This window comes from Mauremys mutica, chromosome 7 (assembly GCF_020497125.1).
Source record: "Mauremys mutica isolate MM-2020 ecotype Southern chromosome 7, ASM2049712v1, whole genome shotgun sequence".
NCBI classification, from domain to species: Eukaryota; Metazoa; Chordata; order Testudines; family Geoemydidae; genus Mauremys; species Mauremys mutica.
Window position 1 is genome coordinate 80,016,857 of NC_059078.1, and position 25,031 is coordinate 80,041,887.

The 25,031-nt window shown below is 40.3% G+C and overlaps 1 protein-coding gene across 3 annotated transcripts in view; it reads right to left on the reverse strand.

Moving 5' to 3' along the window:
• Positions 1 to 25,031, reverse strand: part of CCDC6 (coiled-coil domain containing 6) — a 75,488-nt gene that overhangs the window by 29,123 nt on the left and 21,334 nt on the right. For all 3 annotated transcript variants that reach the window (XM_045024719.1, XM_045024721.1, XM_045024720.1), the window contains exons 2-3: positions 16,894 to 17,043; positions 5,111 to 5,239 (exon numbers count right to left, since the gene is read on the reverse strand). In XM_045024719.1, the coding sequence (XP_044880654.1) occupies positions 5,111 to 5,239; positions 16,894 to 17,043 (279 nt within the window). The remainder of the gene's footprint in view (positions 1 to 5,110; positions 5,240 to 16,893; positions 17,044 to 25,031) is intronic.

The window sequence follows — 25,031 nt, forward strand, 5'->3', positions numbered from 1 at the left end:
TTTTTTGAGATGGAGCAACCACATCTGCACGCAGTACTCAAGATGTGGGCATACCATGGATTTATATAGAGGCAATATGATATGTTCTGCCTTATTATCTATTCCTTTATTAGTGAGTCCCAACATTCTCTTCGCCTTTTTGACTGCCACTGCACATTGAGTGGATGTTTTCAGAGAACTATCCACAATGACTCCAAGATCCCTTTTTTGAGTGGTAACAGCCAATTTAGACCCCATCATTTTATACGTATAATTGGGATGTTTTCCAACATGCATTACTTTGCATTTATCAACACTGAATTTCATCTGCCATTTTGTTGCCCAGTCACCTAGTTTTGAGAAATCTTTTTGTAGCTCTTTGCAGGCAGCTGTGTTCTGCACTAAGGAGCTTCCAAATGGATTTCAAGCACAGACTAAAGTCAGTGTCTACACAATGAGTTTGACAGGGACCAGTTACATTTTAAACTAAGGGCAAGGGGCTGTGACTACACGGTTCAGATCGTACACCACCCTCAGATTAATAGGAACATTCCCACTGATGTCAGTGGAAATTTGCATAGACACAGGTGTGGTCCTTCAGTTCTCACCAAACTTAGTTATATTCAGCATTCTATAATGGAAAAATGGTATTTTTAGGACCACAATAATGTATGCACTTTGTTTTTCTTCACCCTCCTTTCTTTGGTTTTCCACCTATATCCCCCTCAAAACTCCATATTTTGTGCATATTGCTCTTTCTTCTCTATGCTTTTCCTTTGTCTCAGGACTTGAATTTACTGTTCCCCCAGCATCCCAACTCTACCTCTGGGCTTCATCCATCCCTTTTCCCCTTCACACCTTAATATATTGCTGGGCCCAAAGATTAACCTTCCTTCTTAAGCATCAAAACCTGTTCTCTTTTTTTGCCAAGAACTACAGGCTAAAGGGGTGGTTGTAGCACCAGATTCTACTGTTAGCTAAAGTCCTACTTATCTCACCAACTGCATCTCTTCTAGCTGCCCTCTGCTTTGCTCATTAGGGAAACAGCTGAAAGAAGAAACAGTAAGAAGCCACAACTAGCACTGCAATCACAACAGTAGACGATAGCACTTGAATGGCAAACTATAACAGCCACCTCATCCTGTATCACTGCATCAACAATGGAGAAGCACATTCAGTTCATTTTAGCTAAAATATCCAGCTAATGAAATTGCCAGAGTTTCAAACTTTGCTGTTATGCTTCAGGGTGTGATGTCTGAACCAGAGTTAAAATCTCTCAGATCTATTGTTTCCAGCTATCTGCCCTAAGACAAAGAACCACATCAGGTAAAATTCAGAAACACACGGGAAAACAAAAATGAGCTGCAGAAACAACTGTGAGAGTGGATTACCCCTGGAGTGGGTTGCCCTGGCCTACTGGCTTTGACACCTGTGCTACAAACAGAGCACACTATAGTACTCAAATCGGGAAGCAATGAAGGCATGAATGATCACTGCAAGTTCTGCACTAGAGAGAGTGAACTTAGTCACGTGCAATATAAGATACTGTGGGTCACCGATACTACCTGAGAATCTATGACAGTGTTGGATCCCATAGAACCCCAACACTGCATGCAATATAGCCTCTGATGTTAACACATATTGTCTCTCCACAATAATTGAAACCATTCCTTAAAATTATCCTTCCTCCTCCTCAAGCATAACATCAACATCAAGACAATCTTATTCAAATATTCAGTCTGTCACACCTATGTAACTGGGGAAATCATTCTCTCTCTCTGCCTTAAAATCCCCACCTGTATAATATTTCCCCTTTCTTGCCTTTTGACTGTTTCTTACTATTTCTTACCACATGCATATACAGGTTGTAGCACAATAAGGTTACAATCTCTATTTGGGTCTCTAGGGCATTAACATAATAGTAACAGATGAGTTAAGTATTGTTTCAATTAATCTCAACTTAAAAAAAAAAAGAGGGAAGGAACTTGGGATTTATTTTAGCATACTAAAAAGAGAAAATTATATAAACAAAACTTTAACACACCAAACTCATAGGAGCAAGGAAATTCAAAGACAAGATTGGCCATCTATCTTTGACTCAAAACTTTGCACAGACATAAATTTAGTGCATTATGCCAGGTACCTAAGTACACGGAAACTGGAGGACAGCACAGTAAGAAAACAGCCCTTTTATCTTTTAACCAAGCTGTCTGCCCAAGATACACAGTAACATCACAAATGCTAATGAATTTACAGAGACAGGGTGAGTGAAGTAATGCCTTTTACTAAACCAATGTCTGTTGGCAAGAGAGACTAGCTTTTAGGTTTACAAGGAGTTCTGTTTCAGGACCTGAGGAAGAGTTCTGTGTAAGCTTCAAAGCTTGTCTCTCTCAGCAACAAACATTAGCCCAATACTACACATTACCTCACCCACCTTGTCTCTCCAACGTCCTGGGACCAACACAGCTCCAACACACAAGAAATTTACAGACAATTTGCACTGATATTTCAAAGGTTGTAAAACAGCATAATATTTCAGTTCAGTTTCTCTGCAATTTAGTTCTAAGTGGCCACCACCACCATCTTGTGGCTAAGAGAGTTACTTCAGTTTAACGTTTGTTTCCAGATTTTGATTGTTGTGATTTTGTCAGGTACTACATCCGCTTAATTTTCTATTTCTCAGATCCTTCAATAAATCCACATTTAAGCACCAGGCAGAAAAACAGAATAATATTTAGTATATATAGTATTTGACATGTTCAAAGTGCAAAATAAACTAAAGGGGATAAAATCATGGTTAAAATAATTAAAATCAATGTTTAAATTAAAAAATATTTTTTATTTAAATTTGATTTTTTAATAACATGAGAATTCTTTACTTTCATCCCATTTTATAATGTTCTGTTTCTAAAGTGGATGTGTGATACTTTCATTAGTTTCCCAGTTACTAGTAGAAAAAAACCCATCTATGTAAAATCTGGAATTCTACTAGTCTCGCATTTAAAATGCTCTTCTATGCTGAAAAAGCCAAGTCTAGGGCCTTGTATTTGCAACCAACATTTCCTTCCAATATGCTCAATTTCCATAAATCAAGAAAGCTGAAATCCTCTGGCCAGGCTAGGCTTCATCAGGGTTTGCCTTTTGAACTCCATGGGACGTGTGCTCATAAGTCACTAGGTGCTTTTGAAAATCCCACAATTAAGTGCTTAAATATGGGTTGGAAAAATCTGGCCTATCTTTTATAAAAAGTTCACAGTAATTTTGTTAATATACTGAAAGTAGAAATAACTTTTCAGTGTGAAGCTTTTGGTTTTGAAGTGACAGCTTTATGCCACAAGAACAGTTTTAGCTCTCTAATGATGCAATGGTCCATGCTTAATTTTAAACAGAGTAGTCCCACTGAAGTACAGTAAATGTGAATCAAGTACACCTGCTTAAGTTTTTGCAAGATCAGGACTTCCATTTCCCGTATTTTGATTTTTGCCTCTAGCAGTGTTGTAAAATTCAAAAGATATCCTATCCATAAAAGCATTTTAAAAAAAAGTTTATAATTTAATTCATTAAAGTTTTCATCTAAAATTGCGACAGCATACATTTTCCAGTTAGTTTTACAGAGCCTCAATTTAAATAAATTACAAAAAAATCAAATGATTTAAAAATCACTCCATCCCAACATTACAGAGAACTCCCAACTCATTTGAAATCTTTTCAATCGTATATAACGAAATCCCATAAATTGGATTACTAAAAATCAAAGTGATAATTCTCTATTTACAGTCAATTTACGTTTTGCATTTTGGGTATAATTTCTCCCACTTTGTTGCCAGTTTCATTACCTAGTATCATGCGTGAGGATAATGATATGCCTGCCGTTGCGCTGGGAGTCCTCATGTAGAGTCTTTCCAAGCTACTTTGGGAGTGTACAGCTTTTCAGTCTGACTACTTCCCTGAATCCTTGCACAAAGCCAGGAGTTTCTCCTGCTATACTGAACTATTCCCTGCGTGAAGCAGAGACCCCATTTTCCCTATCCACAGAGCAGGGGTGGGCCATCATGTGTCAGGTGGGGATAGCATATGCATTGTAAGAGACGGTGTCTAATACGTGGTGAAGAGCAGCAGCTCGTACCAGCCCCATTACCAATCTGCTTATGAGCCTAGAGGCTAAGTGCTAGACACAGTATTAGCACCTTTAGGTGTGAGCGCTGGCAGAGAGGAGATGATTTTATTGTCATTTATATTTCAATTGTTATTGCTGTTTTTCTGTTCTCTAAATTACTTTTTCTAATGTTTCCCTCTAGGATACAGAGCTAGGACCATCCAGGTCTGGAGGGAAGACACTCCTCCTTTCCAAAGTATTGCAATGTGGCCCCTCAGGTATGTATCACTCCTACGGGATGGGAAATAAGCAGGGTCATAAAGTGGATGCTGGAGCATTATGTTGAGGTAAATGGATTTGGAAATATGGGGGGTAACTTTAAACAAATTATTTTTTTTCTATGTGGTCTTTCAGTTGCATTGTGTGTGGGAAATACTGCTGAGGTAGTGGACAGACTGATGTGCAAACTTCTCCAGTATAAGAACATACACTGAGGCGAGAGATGTGGTGTTTGAAATGTGGCTGCTGAACAAACATACATCTGTTTTTAAGGTCAAACCATGTGGGACTAAGCTATGTTTTACTCAATTGTTATTTTATCATTTTGTGCTCTTCCTTGCTTCATTGTAAACACCTGTGTACCGTTTGTGTACAGGTGAGCTAATATGTTATAATGATGGTGGAAACACCAGTATTTCTCTATGTACAAAAGGCCTTGTAACAGCCCTGTGAAGCACTATTACACAAACAGGCAGTCTGAAGCATAACATTAAATAATTTAGCATAACCATCACAAAATAAACCTACCAGCTATTTCCTTTGAATATTCCTGATAACATTTTCACCCTATCCCAAAACAGTAAAACACTGAACAATGACATCCAGCTAAATTATAGATTAAGAAATGGGTCAAATTTGGAGCCTAAAACATTTATGTATTTTTAAATTACTTTTCCCCCCAGTGAAACAAATCTGAACAGAAGCTGTTCTCTAGGATAAACACTTTATTTCAAAGAATGGGAAATAGATGTTTACCTGCTCCAAAGTGAGCTGCTTAGAAATGGTATCGTTTTCCAGTTTTTTAATTTTCTTCATCAGCTTGTTCACTTGAAACTCCTGTTCCTGCTCTAAATGCTGCTCCAGTTCAGCCTTCTCATGCTGTAGCTAAAAATTCAAGATACATATGAAAATATTTCAATGAATAATTATAAAAGACTACAAAGCAGATTACACAGGACTATAAGTAACACCACATTTATTCTTTCTGGATATTAAAGTCTTCTCTACTGGCTGTATTCAACTATTAGAATATTTGAAAATATACAGCACACTTATTAAGATCAACATTTTAAATTATGTTAAACTTCCAAATATTTAAAAAAGACAAAAATCTTCTCTCTTGCATTAATCCCATCAAATGGAGTCAGCTCTTGGAGTCCTCTCCATCTAAAGTGCTCTGTTCAGTGCCATGTCCTCTATCTCACCACATCTCTTTCTTTAGGACATCCCACAACTTCTTGAGTCAGCCTCTTTTTCCTTCAATCTTCATCTCTTGGACTCTTATCCACACAGTTGTCAGGACAGTACTTGACATGACCAAACCTTTTGGCCCTGCACTCCATTTTTTTTTTGGATATGGATGTTACTGGTACTTTGAACATGTCTAACACACATTCCTTCTGGGGTCTTTCTTGCTTATCTCATTCATCCACCTCAACATTCACATTTGTCTGGAACAGATCATTCAGTCATGTTTCTTTGCTGCCCACATTAAGCGTCATATACTAAAGCTGGATGGACTATTCTTTTATAAGCTCTCTCAGTTTTACTGGTATCTTCTTGTCACATACCATACGACTTCTCTCTTTCCATTTGAGCCACGCATTTATTATCCTAGCTCTAATTTCGTCCTACATTTCCCCAGATTCTGGAACGCAGATACTTGAAACTTTGCCTTTTCGATACTGTCTGCCCATCTAGTTTCAAGGATAAGTCTTCATTGTTCACATTATTAAAATTACATATCACCTACTCTTTTTCCTATACTTATTTTGAGGCCATGTCTGTCCAACACATCTCCCCTTTTTCCAGATCCTTTTCTAGAGCATCTTTCTCCTACTGCATAGAACAATATCATCTGCAAACAGCATGCACCAAGATGCCTCTTTCACTATGTTCCTTGTGAGGGTATCCGGATGAGGATAAACAAGGAAAGGCTAAATGCTGATTCCTCAGGTACTCAAACCTTTACCAATAGTTTGCTTGTTTCACTACTAAAAGTTCTATTGACATCGCACCTACATACATGGCTTGAAGAAGCAGCACAAATATTTAATACAATTTTCTTCCTCGTTCACCACCAGATCTCTCTTAAAATGCATGCAATTCAAATATTACAAGTTGTATGAAAATTGAGAAATGCTGTTATGTAGCATAACATTGTTAAAACAGAGGTAACTTTCTAAGAAAAAAACCCCAATTTGTAATTTCAATATCAAAAGTATACTATTCCCTAGTCTTATACCTTCGTAGACCAGAATTTAAATCCTGTCTCTGATGGTCACATCTTCATGCTCACCTTAAATACCCACCCTACACCACTCCCAAAAATATGGTATGACTAGAATTTTCAGAAGAGAGAATTAAGACTAACATGAGGGACCCGAGCAATAACAGAAATGCACATAAACCTTGCACAGCAGTGCCTAGCTCAAGATAATGCAAGTTTTTCACTTTTATCAATTTAAAATTTGCTCTATTTTTTTTTAAATGGACCCATTCTCTCATGAAAATTAATACCAAAGCCAGCTGCTGATAATCAGGTTAACTTTTAGTTAGTGAATTAATAACTGTATGAAGAGGTACATGACCAAAAAGTCTTAGGCCAGGTCTACAATGAAATGTTATATTGGCATAATTACTTTAATCAGGATGAGAAAATAAACCCACATCCTTGACCAATGTAGCACTGCTGACATGGCTGCATCTGCACCATGGGTTATGTCAATGGAAGAGGGCTTCCATGAATATAGCTAACTTCATTTGAGGAGGTGATGTTCCTACATCATCAGAAAATCCTTCTGTTGATATAAAGTGAGTCTACACTATACTGCTGCTTAATGTCAAGTGTGTGATTAGAGACTGTTAACATCAGCAGCAAATCAGACAAATAAAATCATAAAGGTTATTCAAAAACTAACCTAATAAATGACATGAACCAGAAACATTTATTATTTAATCAAGTTTAGCTGCAGCTGCATAATCTGGCTCATCACGTCATGGTTGCTAACGCTTGGGTGTGGAATCTGCATCAGAGGAAATGATGAGGCTCACTCACTTATGCTGTACCTATTGTAGGACCCATTAAATCTGATCTTAGCAGTGCGAGCACACTGCAGCCAAAGCACAAGGTTGTGCTGATCAGAACTCCAGTGGCTCCATCTGATTTTCGGCAAAGCCAACAGCGCTCCATCCACAGCAATGCTTTCTTTTCTACTTGACTCAAATGTATGAAGCACATCAGAAAGCTGAGTACCTAAGGAGCACAGAAGAAAGCACTGCCCATGTGAGAAAAAATGATAAGGACCTGCCGTGCTGGGTTCTGCAGGATTCTGACCCCTTTGGTGGGACCCAAAGCAACTTCCTGGGGCTCTTCTCCTCTTTGTTCTTTTGATTCCACAAGACAAAGTATGGCAGAAAACTAGTGGTGGTACTCTCCCAGACACCAAACTCTCATGACTAAGTGAGATGTCACCCTCAGATCATCCCTCTCCTTTCTTACTTGCTTTGATCAGCAGTGAAATAGTTAATAATGCTGACATTTCAATCTCGCTTTCCCCCAATAACAGCTGCAGGCTGGCATGGCTAAATCTCTCAGTGACATAAAGAAAACATCCACTTAAGTAAACAGTGCATTAAAGGAGGGTGGAGTATTTTCAGACAGACACTGTGCTTTTAATTATATGTGCAGCACTTAGGTATTAGTGATGGTTGCTTATAAATACATAGGCAGTTATGATTTGAAGAGAAGGGTAAAAAATATGCACTTGGTAACTGGAAATGTCAGCTACATAACTGTCTCAAAGATGAAAATATTAAGTGGCATATGAAATGGGCATTTTAAAAAGGCAGCAAGGTAAAAAGATGGGCAGACTTGGGATAAATTTAAGACTGCAAACAATATATATGGCCAGACTGCTTAAAAGAAAGCTGTGCAGTGACACAAAGCATCAGAAATGCTCCCAAAAGACAGCAGCAAATACAAAATTGATGTATGTGTAAATAAAAAGTAGTCGACTGTCAACGCCTTTGGTTTGTGTATTACACTTGGCTGACGATTCAGGGCAAAATTAAGTGAACAAAATTAATTTTTACCCTTTACTGTGATACATTTGACTCCTGTGGAAAAAATTAGTCTTATTTCCTACTGATGCAGTTTCAAATAAACTGAATAAAATCTAGATTTTTGTAGTCTGTCTAGTGTCTTCAACTACAGATATAATCTATTTGGATTTTAAAAAGATATTTCTGAAACTGAGAAGCTACACAGGCTTTGTTCCCAGATGCCATCAGGTAAATGATACCCATTCCGTATGCAATGAATCATTTCATTTGCATCTTGGAGTTAACATGACATTTGAATGGGGTCAGCAGCTTGTTTTTACAAGATATATTATTTTCAAAAGGACTGTCAAGAAGTAGAGTCAGATATCAAATCTATTTTTATTGCCCACTTAGTTTACCCGAACATACAAATTATGCCTATTCACTTGATGGTGTCTCCTTTAACATTATCCACAAGTCATCATGTGAGAGATACACCAAACTTAGAACAAATTGCAAATAGTACAATATTGGTAAAGGATACTGACAAAGCAGAATCTCACTAATTTTTAAAAGTAGAGTCAAAAGGATAAATGAGTTTGTAAATAAAAAAAAAAAACCTCGATTATCCCTTTGGGCAGCCTGTTACATGAAAGCTTAATCTTCAAAATATATTCCATGAAATCTCAAAAGGTGTGACAAGTGCATGCAAGGAAAAACTTGCAATAAAAAAATCCTATACCAAGCACATCTAATGGAGTTATGCAAAAAAAAAGTTACCATAATTCTCAAATGAGTAGTTAATTTTAACAGAGTCCCTGAACCCTATGTTTCCAAACTTTCAAAGACTTGGCTTGTCAGCAGAATCCAATCAAATAAAAGTCATAAATACAAGACATTTAATTTAAAACAAGGGCTGTAAAAATAGTTATTAGTGAGGTGGCTGTGTCACTAAAAGCTTTTTTTCAGATAATGAAGGATGTACCGTATATTCTCCATCATAAGCCAGTTCGTTTATAAGCCAACCCCCCAAGATGGATAAGTAAAAATGGAAAATTTTTATGACTCATTCATAAGCCGACCCTATAATTCAGGGGTCGGCAAACTTTGGCTCCTGGGCCATCAGGATAAGCCGTTGGCAGGCCGAGCGTCTGCCTCGAGCGTCTACAGGCACAGAAGTAAACCGAAGTAAACGTGTCTTGGAGCGTCAGCTGCTTACCCTGACGGGCCGGGACAGCAACTGGTGGGGACATTTTTTTGAGGGGGTGGAGAGGGGGAGGGGAGGAAGACGCTGGGGGTCAGGGGAGTAATCCCTGTGACCACTCCTCACATGACCTCACCCTACCCCAGGAGCCCCACACACTCCAGGCAGCCGCAACCTGCCAACCCCAGAGCTGCAGCTGCTTCGGAGGCTGAGGGGAGAGCAGTGTGGCCAGAAGTGGAGAGACTCTGGCCCTGCCTCTTCTCTTCTGGCTCTGCTGGCTGTGCTGCCTCTCCTTGCCCCTTCTGTTGGGGGGAGGGGCCGTGTCCCACCTCTCCCTCTCTATACTCGTTCATAAGCCGACCTCCTTCTCTGATGTTTCCCTTTTTTACTAAAAAAATTCAGCTTATGAACGTGTATATACGGTACTTCATTCCAAGATGTCTGATGAGGTGGTATTTTCTCTCATTGTGCATATGCAGCATTTTGCCAGCAGAACCAAATGCTGTGTTGCATAAAGCTAATTGAACACAGTGCTTCTGCAAGCCCAATAAATAAGCATACAAGTTTTACTAAAGGCTAATATCAACCGTTTTAAAACATACATTAGCAAACCATGCTATGCCATACTACAGCAGAAAGCATAGAAGGATAGGCATCCTGGGTAAGTTATCTGCTTCTCTTATTGTAAGTGCAAGTGTGTATATATTTACAATCAAGCAAGCAAGTAATAAAAATGTTTCAAAATCAATTTTATAACAGTTGAAAAACTAATCCAATTTTATTGTGTTTTCTAACTGCAATGAAAAACAGAATGCTGAACTGGGAAATTCTTACGAAACTACTAATGGGAGAGCTGTAGTTCGTGCTTTGGTAGTCAGCTGTCACATTTAAAATGTAGTAGAAAACATTCTAGGAGCTCTTTCCAGATGCCACTCAATGCAGTGTGTAAGTCCCTTCCAACGTGAAAAACAAAGATTCAGCAATGCAACAGTTCAGGTAACATGAAAAAAAACAACCTACTCTGCCAACTATTCGGCAATTGCATAATGTGGCAGCAATATTTTCTTGGCAGCAGAATGGTGATAGCTTGAAAAAATAAAAGGCCAAGAATTCTACCTGGGTTAGCAGACTATATCACAAGGCCTCCCCGTGATGTCTAAAATTCTTTCATGTACATCAGTTTATCTTAAATTTCTCAATTAACCAAAACCGCTTGGGAACACATTAGCTTTAATTTGAGAAAGTTTCGCTCCAGGTCAGCTCAATGTTGCGATCAGAGAGAACGTTTTTGAGTTTTAACACTCCTATCATTTCAGATTAGGATGGGCACCCAAAGTGAGGTGTTTATTCCCAAACAGAGAAAGGAGACACTCTTTTTCTCCGGCGCGGCCCGGCTCCAGCTCCGGCCCGTCGGGCCCCGGCGCCGGCCGAGCGGCTCCAGCGCGGCCCGGCCCCGGCTCCCGCTCCGGCCCCGGCCGAGCGGCCCCGTCGGGCCCCGGCCGAGCGGCCCCGTCGGGCCCCGCGATTCCGGCCGAGCGGTGCCTGCTCTGGTCCGGCCGGGCTCGGGGAGTTGGGCCCCGCGGCGCCGGTCGTGGTCCTGGCGGAGTGGACCCAGTCCCGGCTCCAGGCAGTGTGGTAAGGGGGCAGGGATGGGGTGGGTTGTGGGGGGTTGGATAGGGGTCAGGGCGGTCAGAGGGCAGGGAACAGGGTGAATGAATGGGGGCAAGGGTCCCGGGGAGCAGTCAGGAAAGAGCAAGGTTGGATGAGGTGGTGGGGGCACTCAGGAACAGAGAGAAGGGGTGGTTGGATGGGGTAGGGGTCCTGGGGGGCCATCGAGAATGAGAGGAGGGGTTGGGTGGGGCGGCAAGGGGCAGTCAGGGGACAGAGAAGGGGGGGATGGGTCAGGGGTCCCCGGGGGTGTGTGTCAAGGAACATGAGGGGTTGGATGGGGCACGACCCCCCCCGGGGGGGGGGAGGAGGGAACCGGTTGTTAATATTTTGGCAGCTCATCACTGACCCCATCTATGGTGTTTTCTCTTAGGAAGAGAAGTATAAATACCCAGCGAGCTAAGCACTGTACTTGAGACTTTGACGGAGCGCAGAGACTCACCTGCCTTCTTGTGGAATAGGTTAATAGTATCAAAGGGCAGATCTTGGATGGTACTCTCCCACCTCGCTAGGAAAACCTGACGATTGTGACGACGAGTCTCTCCTTATAACAATGACTATAGCCATCCTCTTTGCCACGTGCCCTATCTACCACATCTACCACAGCTGGGAAGGAAGTTTTGACCACCAATCTGCCCTCGTCCACTAAGGCCTCAAAGTGGGCTCTATCCTCCTCTGGGAGCTTGTCCTTACATTAAAAAAAAAATAGATAACTAGTAACATCATATTTGGTCAAGAGGGCCTGATAATATGAGATTCTGAACTGGAGGGAGGTGGAAGAAAAAGACCTTTCTCCTGAAAAGGTCAAGTTGTTTCTGTCCCTTATCGGCGGGAGTAGCCTTTGGGTGTTGTTGCTTGGACCTCTCTGTAGCTGCCTGCACCACCAAAGAGTTAGACAGTGGGAACGGAGTGTGGATGGAACAAAATAGCGCGTCTCAGCCCTCTTAGGGGTGGGAGCACAAGAATAAGCATGCCAAGCCATCCTTGCTGGATCCGTGATGGCCTTGTTGATGGGGAGGGCCACTCAACTGGGACTGGAACGCTGCAGAATGTCTAGTAAACTGTGCTGAGGCTCCTGGACTTCCTCAAGCTGAAGCTGTAGCTCTGCAGCCACCCTGTGCATGAGCTCTTGATATTGTTTAAAGTCATCTGGTGGAGATGGAGAAGACGGGATAACCACCTCATCCAGTGAAGATGATGAGATCACTCAGGGATCCAACTCACCTTCCCCTTCTGAATATTTCAACAGGTCCAGTTGAGAGTGCCTGGGCAATGTCAAACAGGACTCCTACACTGATCCTGGGTGTCTAGGGTTGGGTTTCCATGGTCCTCAATATTGCCAGTAGGATGGATTAATTGGTGGAGGAGGATCCCATGGCACAGGGTACCAACCATCTTCTGACCAACTGTATTTGGTTGGAGGCTGGAACTCTGATTTTCTGGGGGTCCTGTCTCATGCCACCTCTGTCCGATGCTGTAAAGACTCCTGGGGGGCCTCAGACTCATCTGAAAGAAAACTGGATCCTTTATCTCCAGTGGAACTGACAGCACCGACAGTTGTGCCCCAAGGTTGGCAGGTGGGATGGGAGAACAACTCTGACACGCTAGGATAGCCTCAGCCATCCCGGAATAGAGACCGACTAAATAGGAGGGATGAATACTGATGAGAGGAGCCAATATGTTCTCTGAGATGTTCTAGGAGATTCCAACTCAGACCATGTGGCGGCATGAAGGAACTGGAGAGAACTTTTGTGCCTTTGGTTTGCTTCGGAGCACATGTGGGCCAACAGACAACAGACTGCTTACAAAAAATTCCGGACACAGGCACATGGCATGCATACCTACCCCACGTAGTATTCCCACAAGGACCATCACTTGAAGAACCAAGAATTGCAAAAGTTAAGCTGCTATAAAAGTGTTCACTTGACCATATTACAGACATTCACTTCTATTCCCATTTCTTCTATTAAATGGAGAATTTGCTTTACAGTACCATAAATTTCTCTTCTCAGAAACAGTCATTCATACATATGAATGCAAACGTCCCCTTTCATAAATAGAGGTAGATCAGAGTAATCAGAAACTGACATGCTTTAAGCCAAATAATGATCAGCAAATCTCATCAACTTTAAAATTAACTTGAATTCATAACTACGTAAGAAAAATTATATACAATTAGTGTATATTTTAGTACCAACTGCCCAAGTCCAAGATCACCCTAGAAAAAGGGCAGGGCAAGATATTTCAAAGAGGAGAACTTTATAATTCTGTAGCGTAAGCTCTTCAGGACAGGGACCATTTTCATGTTGTGCTTTATACACTGTTCAGCATATTAATGGTGGTTGGGAAATGTGCTCCCACACCTTTGTTTTCTCATTCCAGGGTATGTCTGGTAGTTTAGTAGTACATCTGGGATATAATCAAGCCATGACCTGTTCTGGTGAACAGGTTTGTACTAGACGTACAACTAGACATATAAAGTTTTTTTTTTGTTTTTGTTTTTTAGGTTAAGCATTATTGCCTTAAAACAGCAAAAAAATTTCCAAAAAATATTGCAGGAGAACAAAAAGTACAAAACACAATCCTTTGTGAAAGTATGGAGGGAAGAACAAATGAGTGCTTCACATACTTCCTCTATTGAAGCATGTGCTTTTTCAGCATGAAGAATGAAGTGCATCCAGAATTATGTACCATAATACTTATGGCTGGGTAAGTTTTCCGTGATACAGCTAGATCTACGTCTTGCATTATATCATGAAAAAGATTATTTTTTCCTCTTTACATTGTGGTTGGTTGGCCAGAAACAATAAATGGGACATCTGGTGGTATTTGTTCTTCATAGGCACAATTTTATCACCATCAACAACAAGGGTAGAATAGATTCTCTCTTTCAGCTCAACTGAGTTGGTACTAGGAAGGGGAGGATAACACCCTGACTTTGACTGAAATATTCATGGGAGCTTTAGGATATAGAATCATAGGACTGGAAGGGACCACGAGAGGTCATCTAGTCCAGTCTCCTGCACTCATGGCAGGACTAAGTATTATCTAGTCATTAATCTTTTTGGAAAACCACAGTACAATTTTCAGCGAATAAGACAATAAGCTCTAAAATCTTCTGAGCTGACATTATGGTCATCAGGAATTAACCTAGATTGTCAAAAACTAGAGTGAAACTAATCTCATTGGACTAAATGGGAGCTGGGGCGTGAGGTCTCTGCAAACTAAAATTCAGACTTGAGGCTGAGTACTGGTAAATACAGTGTAGTCTGATTTTTATATTTTTGGACCTAAATTCTATAACCAAATTAGTTACCAAAGGGGGCACATGGTGTCAGGTTTTGTTTGTTTTTGCTTTTTGTTTTGCTTTTTTAAACAATATTGCCCACCATTTGATTTCAGGGAGCTCCATCCAGAGAACATGCCCAACACTTTGGCTAGCAGAAAGGCAGTGTAGGCACGGTCTACATCAGCTCTATTCCCTCTTATGACTGACCTATTGGGGGAATCCCTAGCTAAGGTTTGGCCAGTTTCTAGTTACACTAGCCACCAGAGCAGAACAAAGAAACAAGAGAACTCAGTCCTCAGCATTCTAGCTTAGGTTGTGAAGTTTACATTTGGTTCACCTTTGAAAGGTTACTCATTGCAGTTTTGTTTTACTGACTCTGCTAGTGATTTTAGCTGCTCCTGCTCTTCCTTTTGATAAGCAGTAGCAGAAGGAAATTTACAAGAATATTGGTTTCCCTCTGATGCTGCTAGGGGGAGCAGTTTCCTTGAATCTCTACGTAGTCTGTCAGTCATCTGACTCAGATGCCCAACACGTTTTTCAATATCTGCAGGAGAACATCAGTCCCAAGGACTCTGACTAAAAATACTGAGGGTATATCTTTAATGGCTTGCTCCTTTTGAATTAAGTTCCTGATTTTGCTAAACTTCTCTTTGGGACAGAATCTTTTTCCCCAGGCCAGTGTCTTTCAGGATTCCCAGATGAAAGAAACTGAAGGTGCATGACTGCTCTTTTTCTAGTATATTACCAAATCATGGTTTGCTAGAACACTAACTGTATGTAGTTAACCCTTCTGACTTTCTGGAGCATGTAAATATGTTCAGTTTGTGACAGTTGTAGACAGGAAGTTTATTTTAATTTCTGTAATATGCACCTAATGTCACAATCGGTAAGTCTATACAACCTATACACTTTTAAAACAGTCCCTGTCCTTCCTGACAGAGGGACTGGAATACCAATAGAGCAGCTGAACTCTAAGAAACAGAAAGACAAAATTTTTACTTACAAATAAAACAGAGCTATAAATTACATTTGGTGCAGTAATTTGGTTGCTAAGGAAATTGTGGAGTCCCATGTGCATTAAGAGGTTACATGGGTTTGAAGCCATTTCAGCCAATTAAATCAAGTTGCATTTTTCACGTAAGCTATTTTGTATTTCACTTAAGCTATTTTGTTTGAGGTTTTATTTTGCTGTAGATGGTGGTGGGTTTGGTTCAAGGCATCTCAGTTTTATATTAGAAATTTAAGTACTCTACTGAGTGAAATAAATGTACTAGCCCATCATGCTGTTTTCCAGAGCTACTGCACTAAAGATGTTCCAGTGTGTTTAAGGAAAACTACATATTACTTTGACAAGAGGAGAATACTTAATACCTCTCCTTCCATGCCCACTAAAAATGCTACTATATTGTTCATAGAAAAGGATAATTCTGAAAGCTTATATTTGTGAATTAGACTAAATTAGTATAAAACAGTGGGAAGAAATAGTATGCCCACAAAATATAGAGAACCTTAACTCCTGACATTTATGTTAATGAATGAGGTAAGGGGCAACCAATAAGTAGCAGTCACCCATTAATTAGCTCATCTCTCAATACTGAAGGTGCCAGAGGAGATTAGCCATAGTATAGTTTACAACAATATATTCCTCACTATCCTATAGAATTAAATATGCCTTAAGCTATAGTTATAGAATGTTAAAAATGCTTAGAATGTGCAGAAATAAGTTTCTTTAATATACTATTAAACTTCATTTGCAAGTTGCGTTAATGAAATACTAAAAAAGTACGTATTATAAGTGTTAATAGAAGAAGAGGCCATAAATTACTAAAAATATCAAACATACATATTTAAAAAAATGTGGATAACTTTTCCTAGCCAAGTTTCAAGTGCTGCTACCCATCTTAACATAAGCACTCTATCTGGGTCACATATGCACAGTTAATTTAAAATCAAATACTGTAAATAAGATTATTCACCTGTCTTACTAACAAAAGCTTAGAGTATTAGAACTCAAAGAATTTTTAAAATCCAATTTACTTTTCTATCTCAGTACGGAGAATGAAAATCAACATAACTGCTTCACTTTCAATCCAGTTCTCAGTCTACAAAACCTGAGATGCAAATTGTTTTAAAAAACCCACCTTTCTATTGAGATTTTTAAAAAAAGAAAGGAGATTTGTTTTTTCCTCTACAAAGTGTTAGTTTTGAGCTATAGGTAAGCGAGCCACATCCCTTTTACTGAAAATATGGTAACAAGAACAAAGTTTAAACTCGCCTCTTCAAGCTTGTCCTTTGGGGTCTGCGAGGAGAAATACAAGCTGAGAAACCAATTACCTGCATCAGTTTCCTTGAGAGTTCATTAGTGAGAAATTCTTCTTCCTTTTCATAGTTTACTGCAAGTGTCTCTTTCTCCTTCTGCAAAGCTTGAATCTTCTTAAATAGAGTATTACTGATGAACTCCTCTTCCTGTTCTGCCCTTGCTTGCTGTGAAAAAAAGACATTGCAAAAAATTGGAAGTTTTCATATTGAAAGCTACAACTATTTCTCTTTGCTCTTAGAGTACTGTTAAAAAAAGGGGGGGGGGGGGTAATCCTTTTCATCTGTCACCCAGACCTCAAAAGTACTGTATACAGTTTAGTAAACCCCATTACCTTCATTGAAACTCTGCCTGCATAGTGCCATATGTTCCTTTCTTTGTTTCCTTTGTACCAAGTTTGGAAGCCATGTTATTTTGAATCCAAGCATTTTTTTCCTTGGATCACATTAAGAAATGTCCAGCCTACAACTGGTAACAATTAAACTTAAAAAAACACACACACTATTGGTTGGGGGTGACTATCACCCCAACCTTTCCGCTTTTCTCTTTCACTTTTTCAACCTTTACTACAGACAAACAAGGTGGGTTTTTTAAAAAGTAATCAAATCATCCAGCAGCACCCCCTTCTCCACAGAGTTCCAGAGGACAGAGGTTGGCTGCCACCTATTCCTCCATTCGAGGAGCTCTCTCTCTTCAGGAGAGCATCCTTAAATTTATCAGAAGGAAAATGAAGCAGCATTCACACTCAGTCTCTCCTTGGAGGTTAGGTATTGTTCCACTGGAGATCAGCCCCTCAAACCCTCCATCTCCTGGGTCCTTCCTGCAGAGTTTAGATCCTCCTAACTCTTCTTTCGTATCTTAGAAGTTCTGCAGAAACATTACTAACCTGCTTGATGCATACTTTTGAAGCCCACATAGGCCACACAGACTATAACATGCATGCAAACTAAAGCTCATAGCTAAATAATGCAACAGCCAAGCTTACACCTCCAAAAATAGATCACACCTAACTAAAACCAACAGAATAAAACAAATTTAGAATTATAGGCCAACGGGGTTTTTTTTTTTGGTTTTTTTAGGCAATGAGTCAATACAGTGTTAAAAAGTTATCAAAAAGTTTAAAATCTTATTTTTTTAACTCTAATATCCTGGTCCATTTTGCCCCAAACTTATAAACAAACAAAAATCTACCCTGGACTAACATGCAGCATGTAAAGATTTAGGCAGATCAGTTTCAGTTTGGCAGGGGTGAAAAGAGACTGTTAAAAATCCAAGAACCAGAACTATAACAAGGTGTTAGTCTAAAACTTAACTGCACCTCTGTAACAAAAATCCTTCAGGCAAAACCTAACAGTACACAACATATATTTTAAGATCAGTAAACATGCCACAGAAAGCTTCTCAGAACACTTAATACAATAATATGTCATTCCGACCTATTTGAAGGAAAGCCATATTCCCCAAAGCAACTATTTTATTAGGAAACAGCTGCTATAGTTACAATCTGCAGTGAAAGTTGTTCAGAGAATCCTCAAACTTCTTTCAAATGCACAGGACTCTCACCATATAAAACATAACACCTTGGCAACACAGTCTGGTACAACTGAAATACTCATGTTTCATCTGCAGTGTCACAGATGTGCTATATTCAAACAAGGTCCGGAGCCCCTATCATTAGTAATGACGTAAGGATGTGTCCGAGTGTCACATCAGGAAATTACAAACCCAGTGTATAAAGGTCAGCAAGCTCTTGGACAAATGCTACATTAAGTTGTTAGCTTTCATCCAGAAGATGTCTAACATCAGAGACCTAACTGATATTTCAATAAAATAATAATACTAATGACTGTCAAAAGAATCTTTAAAAGGGAATTTAAATAGGGCAGGTATTCACAGCCTCAAATCTATAAGCGGGATACAATGAAGTTCAGGATAGAGAACAAATACATACGTTAAAGTCAAACGGTGAGTTTCTATCATCTTTTGAGTGCTTCACAGCACAAACAAGTTCTTAAACCCATTCCCTCCACTCCCAGTGACACACCATTACTGTTGGTGTTTGCTTTTCAATGCCGAAAAGACATTAAAAAGACCATCCTATATTGTCTGCCTTTAAAAGGTCTAAAAATCAAACAAAACCTAGTACTTTGTTCTGAATAAGAGACCAGATAATTAAGTGACTGACACACTTATGTAAAAGTACTAACAGTAAAAGTTTAACTGATATAATAGTTAAAATTAACACAAGGGAATAAAGATCTATGTTACTTGAGAATCTGAGTTTAACACATGCCAACTATGAAAACAGGTAAATATGATATTGTTACTAGAACATGCTATGAAAGGATGCCAGCCCCCCTGCCATACTTTCTAACCCCATGCATTCTTTCTTATAGGAAGCCTCCCTTTTGTCTGTAGACCTGGCCCAAAGTAATACCTGATTTACTTAGTTGTTTTAAAGTATTCATTTATCTGATGTTGATTTCCATTAATTGCTTTAATGTTGTCTAAAATACTGGACGAAATCCTGAATGCTATTGTATTTTCACCACCAGCACTCAAACTTAAACACTCATTCCATAATCAAATGTATCTTGTAGACTGCAGTAACGAGCCTTAATACTTTGTCCACTGGGCCTCAGGTCTAAGCCCAGTCTTTTTGCAGCGTGGACACAGCTCACGCCTGAGTCCACAGATTCATGTTTGGATATTCTGCCAACACTGTGAAGAACTTCAAAAAGATCTCACAAATAAGTGATTGGGCAACAAAATGGCAAATGAAATTTAATGTGGATAAATGTAAAGTAATGCACATTGGAAAAAATAACCCCAACTATATATACAATATGATGGGGGGCTAATTTAGCTACAACTAATCAGGAAAGAGATCTTGGAGTCATCTTGGATACTTCTCTGAAGACGCAGTGTGCAGCGGTAGTCAAAAAAGCAAACAAGATGTTAGGAATCATTAAAAAGGGATAGAGAATAAGATGGAGAATATCTTATTGCCCTTATATAAATCCATGGTATGCCCACATCTTGAATACTGTGTACACATGTCGTCTCCTCACCTCAAAAAAGATATACTGGCATTAGAAAAGGTTCAGAAAAGGGCAACTAAAATGATTAGGGGTATGGAGTGGATCCCATATGAGGAGAGATTAAAGAGGCTAGGACTTTTCAGCATGGAAAAGAGGAGACTAAGGGGGGATATGACAAAGGTATATAAAATTATGAGTGGTGAGAAGAAAGTGAATAAGGAAAAGTTATTTACTTGTTCCCATAAGAACTAGGGGCCACCAAATGAAATTAATGGGCAGCAGGTTTAAAATAAATAAAAGTAAATTGTTCACACAGCCCACAACCAGGAGCGGGGGAATAGCTCAGTGGTTTGAGCATTGGCCTGCTAAACTCAGGGTTGTGAGTTCAATCCTTGAGGGGGTCACTTAGGGATCTGGGGCAAAAATCAGTACTTGGTCCTGCTAGTGAAAGCAGGGGGCTGGACTCAATGACCTTTCAAGGTCCCTTCCAGTTCTAGGAGATTGGTGGATCTCCAATTTTTTTTTAACCTGTGGAACTCCTTGCTTGAGGAGGTTGTGAAGGCTAGGACTATAACAAGGTTTAAAAGAGAACTAGACAAATTCATGGAGGTTAAGTCCATTAATGGTTATTAGCCACGATGGGTAAGGAATGGTATCCCTAGCCTCTGTTTGTCAGAGGATGGAGATGGATGGCAGGGGAGAGATCACTTGATCATTACCTGTTAGGTTCACTCCCTCTGGGGCACCTGGCATTGGCCACTGTTGGTAGACAGGATACTGGGCTGGATGGACCTTTGATCTGACCCAGTATGGCCAGTCTTATGTTCTTACTATCCCACAATCCCCATGAGCCAATGTTTCTCAGCCATTCTATCCCAAGTACCCACTCGATTCCTAGGAACTGGAAACAACATCCTTCCTTCCCACGCTTACTGCTAGACTGGAAACACAGTTAAGCAGTTTCTGTATTACACAAAGCCCTACTCCCAGCACGCTGCCAGCTGGTCACAGGAACAGTCATTCTCCCTCTAGATTAATTTTGTATAGGTGTAGGTTTTTTGATCCAGGTTATCTGGTAGGATAGAAACACCTTAAAATTCTTTAAGCTGTCATTAAAAAAGTAGGTATGGAGACTAATGAAGCACCAACAGCTCTCTCTGGCTGACGAAACTAGTAATTGGCCAAAATTACCATTGCTGCCTCTCTCCTGATCTTTTGTAGCATTCTGGCGTGTAGAGGAAAAGCGAGGGAAGGCATACGAGTCCCTTTGTACATCTTTGCAACAAGATGTCTGTTGCCTTAGCTCTGTGATTCCTCCAGCAAGAGAATAAGACTGAAACCTTGTGATTCAGGTAGGAGGCAAACAGATGATGTCTGAGAGACTAAATTTCTTTACCAGGAGATGAAACACCTCCGGGTGTAGGTCCCATTCTGAATGATCTAATTTTTGCCTAATTTTGAGCCAATCAGCCATACCATTTAGTTTTCCATCATTTTTTTTAATAGATCTATTGAGATATTTGATGCTGAGATGTACTTTGTAGCCTTCTGTCCCTTCACTTCCCACCCCACCCCACCAAGCATCTGAACAATACAGAATAAGGCCTTGTTTCCTCTGAAGAGGGACAGCTTCAATTGCTCTCATCTGCAGGAGATCTAGGATGACGGTGTGCCTGCCCTGATTCCTCCTCTTCATCAAGCAGGAGCCCTTAGGCTATGAGATTTAAAAAAAAAAAATAGGTTGAGAAAGTCTATACTTGCAATACTGTCCCACCCAATCTGGCACAGTTTGTGGAAACATGTGGGAGATGCTTATGGTGTCAGATGACAGTTTTCTTTTGTTTATTTATTCTTGTTGGCCTGATGCTCCCAATGGTTTTTCTGCCCAAAGGAGGAAGCTAAAATTATGCCTGCCTAGACTTGGCTGTCTGTGTAGAGCCTATAGTGGAATGTCTCTCTTTCAGATAAAAGTTTTCCCCAATTAGAAACATGTCCTTTACCATCAGGGAAAAAGGCACACTTATTTTTGGTAGTGACACCACCATAAATTCTGATTGGTGCACACCAAGGAACCTTGGAGGCTAGGGGACGTGTAGTACGCAAAGAAATAAATTGTGGGCCAAGAAGCCACACACTGCCTGCCAGTTCTTCCACATCTGGCCTGCTGTCCCAGTCCCTCTTATTACTCCACAGCCATCTAGGGGAAGGTGGTAGAAGTGGTAGTGAGGCATGGCAACATGTAACAGAAGCTGGGAACAATAACCAGGACATTAGGACCTGGAGACTCACAGTGACAGGTGGGAATGACAGCCCAATAGTTAAGACATGGCAACCTGCAACGGCATCTGAGAATGACAGCCCGGTATTTTCCCAGTTTTTTAGGTGTGGCACAAAAATCTCTCTCCTTCTAGTACACACTCACAGGGTGCATGAGAAGGGATATATAGCTATAGCTTGTTTAAGGAATCTGGAATCTTCATAGCTCTAGTCCACAACATGCAGTATACATCTCCTGAATATTTATTCTCTGAGGTTTGTTTTTGTTTGCTTGTTGTTGTCCTCCCTCCCCCGAACAAGAAATGTCTTTGGGGGATTCTGTGTATGAATGCCTACGGCATGATCTTTTCTACACTGATTTGCCATGCTGCACTCTGTGAGGGTGAGCAGGGAAAGTACTGATGGATTATTCACGGTGCTGCACTTCATGAAGGTGGGCAGGGAAAAGCTGCTCCTAACTTGACACCAAAGAGTACCACTGCCAGATGTTCGACACCAGATGAATTAGCATTTTAATTTTGGCTTTTAATTCAGACATGATTTTAGCAGCTGACATTTATGCTTTATGCTATTTGAAAGCAGGGTGTCGATCTTCAGACTGTCTATGCTTACAGTATTAGTCTCTAACTCCAATAGGTCTCAAGATCAGCGTTGGTATCAGGTTTGGGAAAGTCTTATGTGACGCAACATGCCAAAACTGAAGTTCCGAAGGAATTGCAATAGATGAAGGAAAAGACACGGCAATGTGAAATGGTATTAAAAAATTGGCAATGGACCCAAACAAAGCTGACTGTAATAAAAAGGTTGACCAATAAACATAAATAAAATGACAAATTTACATTATGTATGTAATCAGGAATATTTAAAAAAAGAGTTTACATTGCACTTTGCATTTGTTTGCATAGACTATGAGCTCTCTGGGGCCGGCCCTGTTTCCATCATTTGTATGTACACAATACCTAGCACAGTGGTGCCCTGATCCCCATGAAGAAATAAAAGCTAGAACGATGAAAGTTATGAATGCTTTAAGAGTTCAAGAAGTATCAATATGAGCAACTGGCTTCACATGAAGTGATGATTTTGTTTGTTTTAAGTCAAGATTAATAGCCCACATCAGACCACAAAATTTCACATGGTGTGATAAATCAGCTTGAGTTAAACAAAAAAAACTCAAGATCAGAGAAATTCTGTTTTCCCTAAGACAAACATGGTAGCTTTAAAAGGTGGTATGACAGACTGTCTGCCACTGGAGACCTTTCCAAGGGTATAGCACTGATAAATTCTGAGTAGCTCAGAACTAAAGTGAATCTAACTTCTTAGGATTTCTATGAATACCTACAGGTTAGATCCTTCCTAGACAATTACTGAAAGAGAAATTCCATCTATTACTACTCTATAATTCATAGATAGAAGGAGTATACCCCAAATTCCACACCCCGAGAGCTTAAAATTGTTCATAAGGATCGTCAATAGTAGAAAACATTTAAATGCTTCTCTGAAGGCTCTAATCTGCAACACTTACTTCTGGGGACATTCTGTGTCACTACACATGCAAAGAATTCATGGCCCCCGCAGATTTCTTTGCTTCCTTGCAGAAAAATGACTTCTGACAGCGAAGCCACAAGACCGGTCATGGCCCCCTCCACAGCAGTGCAGGCAGATCGGTTTGGGTACCCAGAGCAGCCGGTAGAGACACAAATCACTGTTGGGGGAGGCAGGGAGAGGGAAGCTGGGCAGTCATGCATGTGAGAGAGACACTGTCCCTCTCGCTTGCTATTGTGGCACGGAGTGGAGGGGAAAGGCTTTGTGGTGCTTCTGACGAGGTAGGTATGGGGCAGGCTCTGTCCCCTCAGGCAGAGTAGAATGTAGCAGCCTGCCTGCTTAGTGAATTGTTCCCATTGTTCTTAGCGAATTCCCCAGGAGTATAAAACACATGTAAAAATGTTAAGGCTCCTTCACATTGCCAGAGTTGTCTAAAGGACTTTGATTATTCTTCAAATTTCAGACAACAATCCTGGTGACCAATAAGTCACTATATTCACTCAGTTCATAACACAAAAATCCTTGACTAGAAATACAGCCATTCGACTCAATCCATCAGAACAGCCTATCCGGCTATTGCAGTTAGATTCAGAGACAATTTGTCAACAGAATCTTTCTCCCTTCAGTAATAATCAAACACCTAAACTGGCTCAAAGAATTTCAAGGTGTTTCTATCCTACCAGATAACCTGGATCAGAAAACCTGTACCTATACAAAATTAATCTAGAGCAGGGGTCGGCACCCTTTCAGAAGTGGTGTGCCCAGTCTTCATTTATTCACTCTAATTTAAGGTTTTGCGTGCCAGTAATACATTTTAACATTTTAGAAGGTCTCTTTCTATAAGTCTATAATATGTAACTAAACTATTGTTGTATGTAAAGTAAATACGGTTTTTAAAATGTTTAAGAAGCTTCTTTTAAAATTAAATTAAAATGCAGAGCCCCTCTCCCCCCCCCCCCAACCAGTGGCCAGGACCCGGGCAGTGTGAGTGCCACTGAAAAATCAGCTCGTGTGCCGCCTTCGGCACGCGTGCCATAGGTTGCCTACCCCAGTCTAGAGGGAGAATGTCTATATGGTTTCCTGTACAGTTGCAGGTAAGAACAAGATGACTGCTGCTCATTTGCATGAGTTTTCAATTTACTCTCAGCTTCACAGTTTTCATATGCAAAATTACTGAAGGTATTTGTTTTAAAGCCTGGTCTACACTACAGTTAGGTCAACATAAGGCAGCTTACTTCGACCTAACTATGTCAGTGTCTACACTACAATGGTGCTCCCACCGATGTAAGTCGCCC